At 35.4% G+C, this 12,364-nt stretch overlaps 1 protein-coding gene across 10 annotated transcripts in view; it reads right to left on the reverse strand.

Moving 5' to 3' along the window:
• CLEC16A (C-type lectin domain containing 16A) overlaps positions 1-12,364 on the reverse strand; it is a 96,968-nt gene that overhangs the window by 42,916 nt on the left and 41,688 nt on the right. For all 10 annotated transcript variants that reach the window (XR_011134752.1, XR_011134751.1, XM_068908890.1 and 7 more), the window contains one exon: positions 6,276-6,396. Coding sequence is in view for 8 of the 10 variants with exons in the window: in XM_068908890.1 (XP_068764991.1) it covers positions 6,276-6,396 (121 nt within the window). In the remaining 2 variants the exon portion in view is untranslated. The remainder of the gene's footprint in view (positions 1-6,275; positions 6,397-12,364) is intronic.

Genomic DNA, 12,364 nt, shown 5'->3' on the forward strand with positions numbered 1-12,364 from the left:
AAATACTATTGATGTACTGTGATACTGTTTAACTGAGTAACACTTTCTTACCACCGTTCATACTGTTTATAAATATTGCTATTAGCATTAGTAAACAGCATCTCTCTCAGCATCTCTCTGGAGCTACAGAAACATTTCTTCAAAAGGTTCAGGCTTAACTCTGGTACACCCTATAGATAGAGCTTCCTCTCTGTCCAAGGAATATACATACATGTATATGTATGTATGGATATGTACACAGACATTTTCAAAGTCCTATCAATCTTTTGGCTTCTGTTTTATCTCATACTGAAAACTGGTTCTGTAGCTAAAAATACGTGAAAAATACATTCACCTACCTGGCAAATAAAGCAAGGGTCGCAACGCATCTAGTTTTTTAATTAAAAAATAAAACAAAACAAAAACAGCTTAAGTAAACAGCCACAAAACTTTAAAATACATTAAGCTGGAAAAGACTCATTTTTCCAAAATATGCTAATGGCAGTGCCACACAATGGGGCAGATAGGAAGCATAACATCTGTTCTGTCTACTTTTGAGTAATACCCCTACTTCCAGGAGGAGCAATTTAGAATGGTTTCTTCTGTAAAGATAGACTCAGTTGCTGAAATCTATACTAATGAGAATTTGTTTTTCTCCTTTATAGAAGGAAGAATCCGCTATCTCAAATAGCATGAGTACAAAAAAATTAAATTTGTTCATTTCAGTAAGTTCCTGGTTTTGTAATCAAAAAATTACCTATGGCAAGTACAGTCATTTCTAGTTAACCACGCTTCATTCAAATTGTTTTACAAAAACTTAAAGTGAGTATAGGGAGGATACTTATTTGCAGGTGACATTTAAGCACTACTTCACATTTTTGAGTCTTGCTCAGTTTCGCACTGCAGTTGCAAGACCTCTTGAATGCTCTTCCAACGTGTCAGATAATAAATATGTACTTAGGAACTCTGCATTGCTACTATTATAATCTTGATAACAGTAAAATATTCACTGTAGAATAGACTACTGATTAAAAAGACAACACTAGAAATCACTAAAAACGATAGATACATTTCATAGCTTAAGATTTTCAACCTTATTCCTAAAGGAAAGAGTCTACTGGCCCTTCTAAAGAAGGGCACTGGAAGATTATAATTTAGCAAAGCAGTTGAGGGGACTACCAGCCAATACTCTAGGAATGACGTAAAATAGGTTAGTTCCTATGAAACGAGCTCAGTTCATTCCTGGGATGTACTACAGTTATGCGGGCATCTCTGCAAACTTTCATTAAGAAAGCAGAACAGCACAGCTAAGCAGCCATCCAAGAAGGAAAAACAAGCAAAAAACTTAAAAACAGCAACAAAGAAAAATATTTCCTGTCCTTTGAATACCAGTCAAAGCTAAATACACACTCAGTCAATCTCAGTGTTGGTATTTACCTGAAATACTGCCATTTACCTTCTCAAATAGCTTAGTAGTGACTCAGAAGAGAATCCAAATACTCTTTCTTATCTCAAAAAATTAATTTTAACTTTAATTTTTTACTTTGAACTTGAGCTTATGTTTACAGTGTTGGAAAAAATAAAATAATCCTCTGAAACTTAAAACGTGAGTCATCAGATAAAAGGGAGCAAAGTGTGTTTCTGTTCCAAGCTTTACATCATTGAAGGCAAAATGAGTCAGAAAATAGCTAACAAACTTTGCAAGTCAAATACATAAAGGTAACACAGCCTTAAGTCGGGCTCAGGAATACAGAGAAATCCCTCCACAAGTTTTAGTCAATGGTTATTCATTCTAGTCTGTCACACCACATTAGTGTGGCAACTCATCTCCAGCTGGTCAAAAGAGACAAGGCAGGATTAGAGCATGATTAAATCCGTGTCTCCTCAACACATCACACTTGCCCTCTTCATCAGTCTTAGGCCCGTTGCAGTGACAATTTATGTTCAATACCTCAGCCATATAGATCCTGAAAAATATAAAAACCATCTGAAACACTAACTTCACTGCCTCTTTTTTTCGCCTTTTTTGCCCTTTTTGCAGTTTTTGGACTGGTAAATTACGTTTCTGCCTTGCCAATGGTTTCATTCCTTACTAGAAACTAGGTTCCTTGGCACAGCTATCAGCTAGCATACAGAAGTAGCTATTTCTGTTCTTTTAAAAAAAGATAGTGGGAACACATACTGGACAATACAGATGCTTTCATATGACACAGAGACTGCTTAAATTTAGCTTAGCATTGTATGAAGTTTAAAGAGAGGGTAGTAAAGTAGTTCGCACATTTTCAGCGGCAAGGACTTTTAACAAACCTTTCTTACAGCTCAACCGTTTGCTTCTAGCCTTAGGACAGCAGGGAACTTGTGAAGCATCTAAAAAAGTCACTTCTGCTTGTTCAGAGAAATATTAAATTATAAAAGGAAACTGTGTTAGAATCTAATAAAAATACTGTGAAATCTCATCAGATTACAGATTAATAAACTGCAGCAGGAAAGAACAGACTCTCACAGGAGGAGTTCCTGCATGTTAAAGCATGCAAATGTATTTTGCTTGCTCTGCTGAGATACCTTTTTAAAGTGTTGAGGTCTAATAACATGGAGATTTTTTTCATTTTTTTTTTGTTCTTCTCAGTTCTGTACCTTAGAATAACACTTCAGTTCTCAAAAATGTACCCAAAAATGGCAACCGTGTTTTGCAGGTAAGGTAGTGGAATACATATATTTTTTGTGTATGCATATGCATGTACAGAGACACATGCTTATGAATGCATGCTAGTATTTATAAACAATAGTTCCATGTACACACATGTAAGCACGCAGACAAGCAGTTCAAATACCATTGTTGCTTTAGTCTTCCATGTTGGTCAGTACAAACGAACATTTTCAGTTAAGGACTATATAGTTAAGGTTTATGAATTCCTTAACAGACAGCAAGTTAGTTTAGAATAACAGTCTTTCAGATTTAATCAAAATCAACAGTACCACTTTAGTTTATACAACTTCTTAAAAATTTATGATATGCATTACTTTTTTAAATTTTAGAATATTTGATTCAAATTTAAGCAAATAAAGATACTTTTCAGGCTGACAGTTGTATTTACATAATACATATATACACATATACCCACGCTTAACTCTTTTAACCATTTATGTCTGACAGCCTGCGTTCAAACAACAGACTGTTCTGGACACCATTAAATATAAAGAGCAGTTAACTTTACTTTAGCAATTAAACTGGCATTACTTTCAAGCCTGTAATCAGAATTACAAGCAATCATATACAGCAGAATGAAGAATGAGTAATCTGCAATCTAAATTACATGTTCCAAGAAAAGGAGACCTCATATTTTGCATAAGCAACTGCCTTAGAAATGAAGTGTCATAAACAGATATCTGCAATGAATTGCACAATACCTGCAGTGTAGTCCATTAAATTGCATACTGAGAACAATCAGTTCTCCAGACTAAGAGATCAGCAAAAACAATGTTCTTTTACAGGGAGGAAGGGACCTAGCAAACAACATTTGGAAATAGTGTTTCAATTTGATTTACTTTTTGTTCCATATGTTCTTAAAAACTAGCAACTGCCTCATAATCATGTTTCCAGTTAACTTATGAACAATAGTTTTTGCAGTAGAAGCTGATTCATTATTTCACTTCACTCTGAAAGACAGTCACTATTACAATAAATCTGTAATTCATTAGAAACAGGAAACTGACTTAATTCTGTACTACTATTCCTTTAGAGTCAAGAGTAATTCAACCATGGACTTCATTTCTTATTTAACAACTAATAATCACGTATTCTGATCAACAATATCAGGTGCTGTTCATATTTTCTCTGGAAAAGTTCAGAATTTTTTTTTCTAAAAAATAAGGAACAAAAAAAGTTTCGAAACTAAAACTAAAATCTCTTGGATAGAAGACACAGATTTCAAAGTTTGTGTAAGAGTAAAGACTCAGAACCAACAGCTGATATTTAACAAGAGAGAGTAAAAATGCATACCCTTTTAACTATTTTAAGGATAGCCTAAAGCTTCTGAAAACGTTTGTTTGCTGTCAGGACCACAAATTATATAAATCCTCTACAAGCTGTTATGCCATTTTGTAACTAGGCACATAGGTAAATTTCAATCTGTTGAGAAAGATAAGGTGGGCATTTATATTATAATACCTTAAGGAGAAAGGCTAAAAGGGGTGAGGTTGCATTGTTCATTCTGAACAATTCATCAAGCCAAAACAATGCCAGTGCAAAGACGAAAACACACAACTACTGAAGAACACATTTTAAGACTCATTTCCTCTACATGTTTTCTTAAACATAAAGAAAGCAGGAATTGAGATGACTATATATCACGCTTCCACACCACTGGCTGCGTAGCCACCAAAGACGCAAACACTGGACTGATACCTTCTCATCTCTTGAACTTATCCCTGTAGATTTTACCGTAGCCTAATGCTCACATTTACTTAATAAAAGCATGTTCAGCATCTATAGCTTGTACATTTTTACCTATAAAAAGTTCAGTTCACTGCTTCCACAGCATTCTTTCCACATTTGCAAATAAATGAATTTAACCCCAAAACATTTTCCTGCCTGGAGCTTATGCCAAAGGCAATATCCTACATGGTCTCATTTTTGTATGCAGATATTTAAATACATTTTAAAAAATTATTAAAGCAACAATAATTTTTTAGAACATATATTTATTAGGTTTATCTTAAAAAAAATTAAAATCTTAAATTTCATTTCAGACTCCATTGAATTTGTGCAAGAAACACATCTTGGTCTAGGCAAATAATCTTAACACTAGCATGAGCTGAATACTAATACCAGATCCTATTTCTACGTTTTTACCCAAAAACTGTTATATGCTTTTATCCATTAAGCTACTGGAAAGCAACAGTGGTTTCACAGATTATTTGCTTAGCTCATTTGACTTCAAAGTTGCCATTCACTCAGGTAATTAATATTCTTGACAGACTTGAGATACGCAAAAAAGGTCTCAGATACTGGACATAATCCCATCATATCTACTAAGGCAATCATTCTTCTAACCTGAGTAGGATCAAGAAGCACTTAAGTACAGAGTCACAATATTTAAAGGCTCAAGTGTCAAATGGAATCTTTTGGGTTTTTTTTTTCCTCCTTCCTCTTGTAAGAAACATCCGAAAATTAAAAATCTGGTAAATAAATACACTCTATTTTAGTAATCATATGCTCCCCAAAGCTAAGAATGCTACCCATAAGTTCTTAATAAGGTAACTGCCTGAACACAAGTTAGACAAGCACTTAATGCTAATCAACTAACACCAGTATGCTGAAGCACATTTCTTCAACTTACTTTTTATTTAAAGGTTTAAAATAAGTGCCTCGTACTACCATAAGATTAACTTGAAACATGACAAGTTACTACTTCTCACGCTGTGCCAGTTTTGAAGACAACAGAAGTACAATTTTACGATTAACAGCCAGAGTTACTCTAGCAGGAGACAACCCAACTTAGCCAAAAACCCACTACCATTAAGTAACATGTATGGCCCTCTAGAGCTGTTACATTTGGTTGTTCAGTGAACACAGGCTTCTTGAATTTGGAGACAAATAGTATTGCTCAAGATAATATTCCTTCCAGCTTTTTTTTTTTTTTATACTACTTCAGTATGGACTGTGCAGTCTAAACAATACACTATGATGCTGCAGAAAGATGACACTTTGCCTGTGCTTAATAATAAGTATTATTTAATATCACAAGGTCATTCTGGATATTACTGGCCGATTCCCCTTGGGAATAGCTCAGTATGCTGTTCAACTAAGGGGGAAAAAGTTTGCATATGCCAGCTTTAAAATGACAGAACTGATGTATAGAAAAAGTACTATGGAGGAGAAAAAAATAGACCACAGCGTTGCTGTCAAGTAATTTAATTCCAGTCCCTTAAAGTTCCTGTGTGATTTAAGAATATCAGTGTATTTTGAATAGATGAAAGATGAAATTAGAATAGAAGAAATCCTCCTAGGATCTGAATTTAAAACAAATTTCCACCGGGAAACCACATGAAGGATTCAGAATCCTTTACCTGCTAATATTTAAACCTTGTGATACTTAAAACAGTTACAGCCATACCTCCCCAATCACTTGCAAAAAGTGCTTCCAAATCCAGTAGAAGATAAACCTAATAAAATCGTCAATTACACAAGCATGATAAAAACTATTTCCAGCCCCCCCCTTTTGTTTTTTTAAAAAAGGGAAAGCTTGCAGTTTTCCATGTCATTTAACATTTGAGAGACTGGGAGGACTACTTACTCAAGTCAAGAACATCATCTGTCTTTATTAGATCTTCCTCCCTTGTTAGTGGTAACTGAGTTTCTGGCTCGTCTCGCAGATGCAGTGACAGTGAACGGAGCATAAAGAAAACTCTGATTGCCTTGAGAAATTAAGAAAACTGAATATTAAAATACTGCTGCACTCAGTGCAAAGTGTTTTAACATAATCTTGCAAATATATACCCACTTTTATAACCCCTGAATTTGCTGACATGCAATAAGTCTACTTTTTAAAATGAGAAAACATTGCAAATTCAAAAGTTAATTAAAAAGAACAGAAAAAGTTGAAACATGGGCCATTTATTTTCAACTAAGTAGAACCAGTAGAGAGTTTATTCCATTGATACAATTATACATCTTGTGACAAAAGCAAATGATTACAGAGCTGTTTAAGCAAAAAGCTGTCAATTGTGGGATTTTTTTCATTACTATTTTAAGTCTGATTGTATCTACTAGACCTGTACTCTTTACATATAACTAAATAACCAACCTTCAGAGGCCCTTGCACTTTGGACTTGAAACAGTGGAATGACTAGAGTCAATCAGAAAAGTTATGATGTATAAAAGTTTGAGAGAAAACACTGGGGTTTTTTGAGCTTTAATTTGCTGGATCATCTAACACTAACTTGATGCAAGACAGCATTCTCTAAGAACTTCATCCTTTCATCCCTCTCTAGAGGTTCACACCAGGGCAAAGGATTCCAGAAGCTGTGCTAGTCCCAAAAAGCTTTCTACAGCTGCTCTGTGAAACTGATATTCCTGTTTTGATTTAGACATTAATGACATATGGTATATAAAAAAAAAAATAGATAAAGTGACAAGGAACAATTGTTTCATTAGCCCGTTTTTGAAAAACATCATTTATAATCCTCTGCAACTACAAGAATTCTGTTTTTTCAGTATAGAAAATGATTTTTCATTTGCTAACGCTATAGTATGTACATTTGTTTAAATAGCTTCCTACATAGGAATTCTGTAAATTGACTGCTGGTTTACCGTAAAAGCATCAAATTCATGGAATAGCTGCAGTGCCCAGGGAACTCCCAGCTTGCAGGAAAGTTTCGGAAAAAAACAACCTAAATCACTTTCAAGAAAACCCCTTCTCTCCTCCCTATTTTTAAAGGCAGAACAACTACGGTTACTGAGAAGCTAGAGACATAAGTGCTCTGCCTGTCATGTTGGTGATGCTTGCAAAAACTTTTGGTAAAAGAGGGATGAAAAGAGGAAAGCTGTGTAATTGACTCTTCCATGATTTGACATGAGAGTGGGTGAATTTGGTAAGCTGCTGAAATCTTAATAGGTGAATATTATTATTCAGTGTTGGGGGCAAGAGGGAGAGGAAGAAATTGTACTCCAGAATGAACAGACTAAGAAGGTCTGAGTAAACACTGTCGAGGATATCTAGCAAAAATATAACACTAACACTACTTCATGAATAAGAGTAGAGGCATTTTCTAATGGGAGATCTCAAGTTTGTAGAGATCACATTCAAATGCACTGTGAATTTCCTTAGTTAAACAGATTATAAAGCAGTTTCTTCTACTGGACGTTTTAAGAAAAAAAATCATTATGTTGGGTTTAAAAGTCTCTAAATTCAATCAAGAAGAGTAACATCTTTGCATTTTTGTTAACCCAATAGTTAAGCCCAAAAGTGTTTTAATTCAGGGAGCAGCCATTACTTGGCCTGCCTTTACTCACTTATTCCTCAACCTCCTTTCCCTCCTAGACAGGGGAGGGGAATAAAAGCATAAGAATAATTTAATATGAACATACTTTAACAAAATAAGTGAGAGATTTCTCCAGGCACGTGAAATGCAAGCAGCCCACTATCAAGTCATACTTCATCTTCTGTGAAAAATCAAGACCAAGATACCATCTAATCAACAGATTAACAGTACAGATCTACCAGAGCTATAGTGAAAATAACAATTTTAAAATGATTTAAGTTTAGAATACCAGAGTATTATAATTAGAAAGCCTCACTGAGCACTTTGGAAAAGTCAGACACATCCTTACTAGGGTAAGCAATTAGAAGTCTTTATGGCCAATCAGCATTTTGTTTGTTGTAGGCAGAATTATCCTGATGAAGAGTTTAAAAGTGTACTCAAAATGCATCAGATGAAGAACAAAAATGTATTTTTTTTTTAAGAATTGTCAAACAGGAGGAAGTGATGATTTTTCTGACACTAACTACATGGAAAAAAAAATAAAAAAATCAGTACTTGTCTTGCTTTTATCATGAGAAAAATTTCCGTACAGGAAAGTCACAAGTCTCTCAGAGACCACAACATTTTATTCCATTCATGAAAAGTCACATATAAAGCCTTTGTCTCCTTAGGAATAAAACCACTGACACTCACTGAACAAACTTCATGCAGCAAAATTAAAGGAAAGTGCACAAAAGATGTTGCTCTGATCATGACGATTGGTTGACGACAGACAAGCTCAAGAAGGTTCCTAGTAACCCATAAGTAATCTAGCAAGTCTGATAAAGCTGTGTATTAAAAAGACCTGTTGAAAACAGTGGCTTGGTATCCATATTCCTCACACTGCCCTGAAACTTACAGCATTTTGCTATGCATCCACAGCCCTACTATTTAAGAATTAGCAATTTATTTTTTATTCTATTCTCTACTTAAAAGAGTCAATGGTGACAAAGTTATTCATCTTTTTAGGCCTAGACTGGCTCATTCAGTTTACAAAGATTTAATTTTCTTCAAGGATAGAGAATTATCAATATAGAATTAAATCTTAAATCAGGAACTACTCAAAAGTTTTTATCCCATTCAAATTTTTCTATATTGTCTAGAAATCAAGGCAGAGCTGAATATCCATTCAAGACCTTTCAGCTTTCTTCTGAGCAGCTGAATCAAAAAAATCCTATCCAGGTCCTGAGCTGGCACGAACCATGGTGGAAACAGTATCAAGCAGGCAGAGCCGTATCTCCATCTGAGGTTGCAGCATACAGAACAGTATTTTTCAAATCTTCTCATTTGGTTTGTGGGCCCCTAAACATTACTCAGTGCAATGTGGGAATATGCTGTTCTGCATAAGAAAAAGAAAGCATTCTATTTAAGCTCTTTAAGCAATCTGTCACCACACTACAGTCAGCTGCCTCTCAGACATCTACTGAGGCAAGAGACAGAAAGGCAGCCATCATGATTACACACTCTTTACAGTACATCATACATTATATTCAGTACAGTCACATAAGAGCCCACAACTTGTGCAAGAGATCTCATTACAGTTTTTTCCAAACCTAGATGCACAAGTGTGCTACTGAGAACGTTCATTACCACATTTATGCCAATTGTTACGCTACTTTTCACCTGGTCCTCTGTCATAGGAGAACACACGGATTACAGCAGAAAGACACTGATACAGTTCCTCTTTCTTCCCTCCCTCTCTCTCTCTCTCTCCACATCACAGCATAAGACTATTTTACAAGGGCTTCACAATAATCAGAAATATTAACTACCCAATTGATTAGTTTTAATGCAAGTGAAACACAGGCAAGAATCATGAACCCTGCAGCTCTGAAAAGTTATCAAGCTGTATTAAAAGTATTCTGCTACCACTAGCCTTTTATCCCTGTAATAGAAACTCTAGAAGATTGTAAGGTAAGGAAACAAAGAATAATTAGGCGAGAGTGCTTTTTCTGCAACTTTTGTCTTGCAAAACGGTGTTAATTTTCCTTGCATGCATTCCCTACGAAATCAATGCCATTCATCTCAAATCATATAATGATATTTACTGCAGAATAATCTACAGGAGCAGGAAAGAAAATTAGAATTTTAGCCTTTGCAAAAAAACAAACTCAGCATAGATGAAAAGGGACTCCATGCTTCCTATAACACTGATAGCCCTCAATCTCCTAGCCATAACCATATAAATCCAAAAGTATGGGAGCTGGGTACTTTCTAACACTTTCAGACCACAATGTAACAATAGAGCTGTTTTCAGCTGACCCCTGTTTTCTAAGAATATATTTTCACAAACTTTGGTTAAAAAGGAACAAATATGAACGGCTATCTTCCCTAAAGAACTAATGCGTTAAGAGGAGATATACTTTGTGTTGATTCCTCTATATACACATACTATTTGCAAAGAAATAACAATGTGCAGGGAGACATCCCAATATCTTCTTATACTCCTGACAAACGGCATCCTCAGAGGTAGTTCAAGACCTCTCAAAAATCTCTGCTATGTACTCCAAAATGCAGAGTTCAAGACCCATTCTATCCACTACTTCCCAAAGAAGCACATAAATGAGCTTGCATTACTCTAGGTGACTGGCAAGCAATACCATTTTTAGGACTAAACCAAAAGTAAAAGCTGCAGACCGCAATCGGACTATCACAAATTCAAAAGAACATCTGATTCTGGACAGAACGCTTGATCAGGCACCAGCAGACTGTTTCAGAAAGCAGCCTTACAAACTAACATTTGCTAACATTTAACATCTTAAGTCAAAGAGGCTGGCTGGCTGGACTTTGAGATGAGCTGCTGAAAACTCTTGAGAGGTATCCTACTTTTGAAAGTTCTTCCTAAAGTCCTTACAAGAAAATGAAATGTCACTTAGAGGAACTTTCTACAGTAAAATAAGAAGAGAATCTAAAGAGGTAAGCGGTATGTATGGTTACTCTAACAAGTAAGAGCTATGGATATAAATAAAGTATGGGACGACTTCAATTGTTGAAGAAACAATTTGTTGACAACTTTTTTGAAATCACATCACGAAACGCTCATAACTGAATCACTATACCTCTGGAACTGTCAGCAGAAAACACCTTCTGGAGATTAAGCAGCAGCAGTGCCACCATGGAGGCCCCTGAAGTAAGTAGCTATGGAATAAGAACGCTAATAAATTCTAAAAATTCTGAGGCAATGTGATCAAGGGAAGGAGCACTGACAACAGTTTCTAATGAAAGAGAGCATTTGAGGAGTTCATGCTGATGAGAAAGACACCCCACCCCAGCCCCCAAAGAGGGCATAATTCCTATTTACAGGAATATTAATATTTATTTTTGAATTTCCATAGATGGGAGTTATTTCTTACTTAGCACAAGGAAAACCACGAAGCAGCTTCCATTAACAGACACTTCTAAGTAGTGTTCTCTTAAATGCCTCAGAGAATTCTAGGAAGCTTTTTTTGCTTTCTAAGAATTATACTGTTCAAGTTAATTCACAGTACTTTATCAAACTTAAATTGCTGTGATAACAAGCAGTGATAACAAGAGTTGTGTGGCTTATAATTAGTATTGAAAGCAAAAGTATTCAGAAGATTCCTGGAAATATCTTTTTTCTTCAAGAGTACTTGAAAGTGCTTACACAGAAACAAGCATAAATTCAAAGCTACCCAAAGAACATTGCAATTCTCCTCATGAGGAATGAGAACCATCTATGAGGAATACTCATATGCCTTGAATTATTCTTAATACTGAACAAGAACTTCCTAGATCATAGTTTTCAGAAAGAAAGAAATATCTGTGCGCTTCAGTCAATTCACTATGCTGTAGTTAGCGTCAAAGCACCTTCAGTTACTGAAGCCATATAATTTTCTGTAAACAGCACTGAAGCTTTCCTTCATTAGCTTTTAAAATATTTTCCTTCAACCAGAATCCTAGAGATATACAAATCACTTCATTATAAGTTGACTCTGTCCTGCTTCTTTGTCATTTCTTCTTAAGCAGTGTAGCCTTTCCACCCACTGGCTTCAACAATCCAACTCACATATTTACTCCCTAAATCCTTGCATTCAAAATTGTGTCTTCCAATACTATGAAGATCATCATGCTGTCCCTTCCTACCCCTCCCCTACACATCACGAGCCTTCAAAACGCAATACTTTTCCCTCTATTTTACCATACAATAATTCTTCCTTTTAAACAACATAAAAGGTTATGTCCACACTACTTTTTCAGTCAGACAGGAACTTGCTTTGCCCATACCCTGACTGGATAGAAATAACTCTAAACCAGGTATCATGTCACTGAATTAGTAATGTTGTGCAGTAATATATCTTTAAGACTTACCGGCACTAAAGGGCTTAGAGGACAGTGCCAGATA

The sequence above is a fragment of the Struthio camelus genome, chromosome 15 (assembly GCF_040807025.1).
Source record: "Struthio camelus isolate bStrCam1 chromosome 15, bStrCam1.hap1, whole genome shotgun sequence".
NCBI classification, from domain to species: domain Eukaryota; kingdom Metazoa; phylum Chordata; class Aves; order Struthioniformes; family Struthionidae; genus Struthio; species Struthio camelus.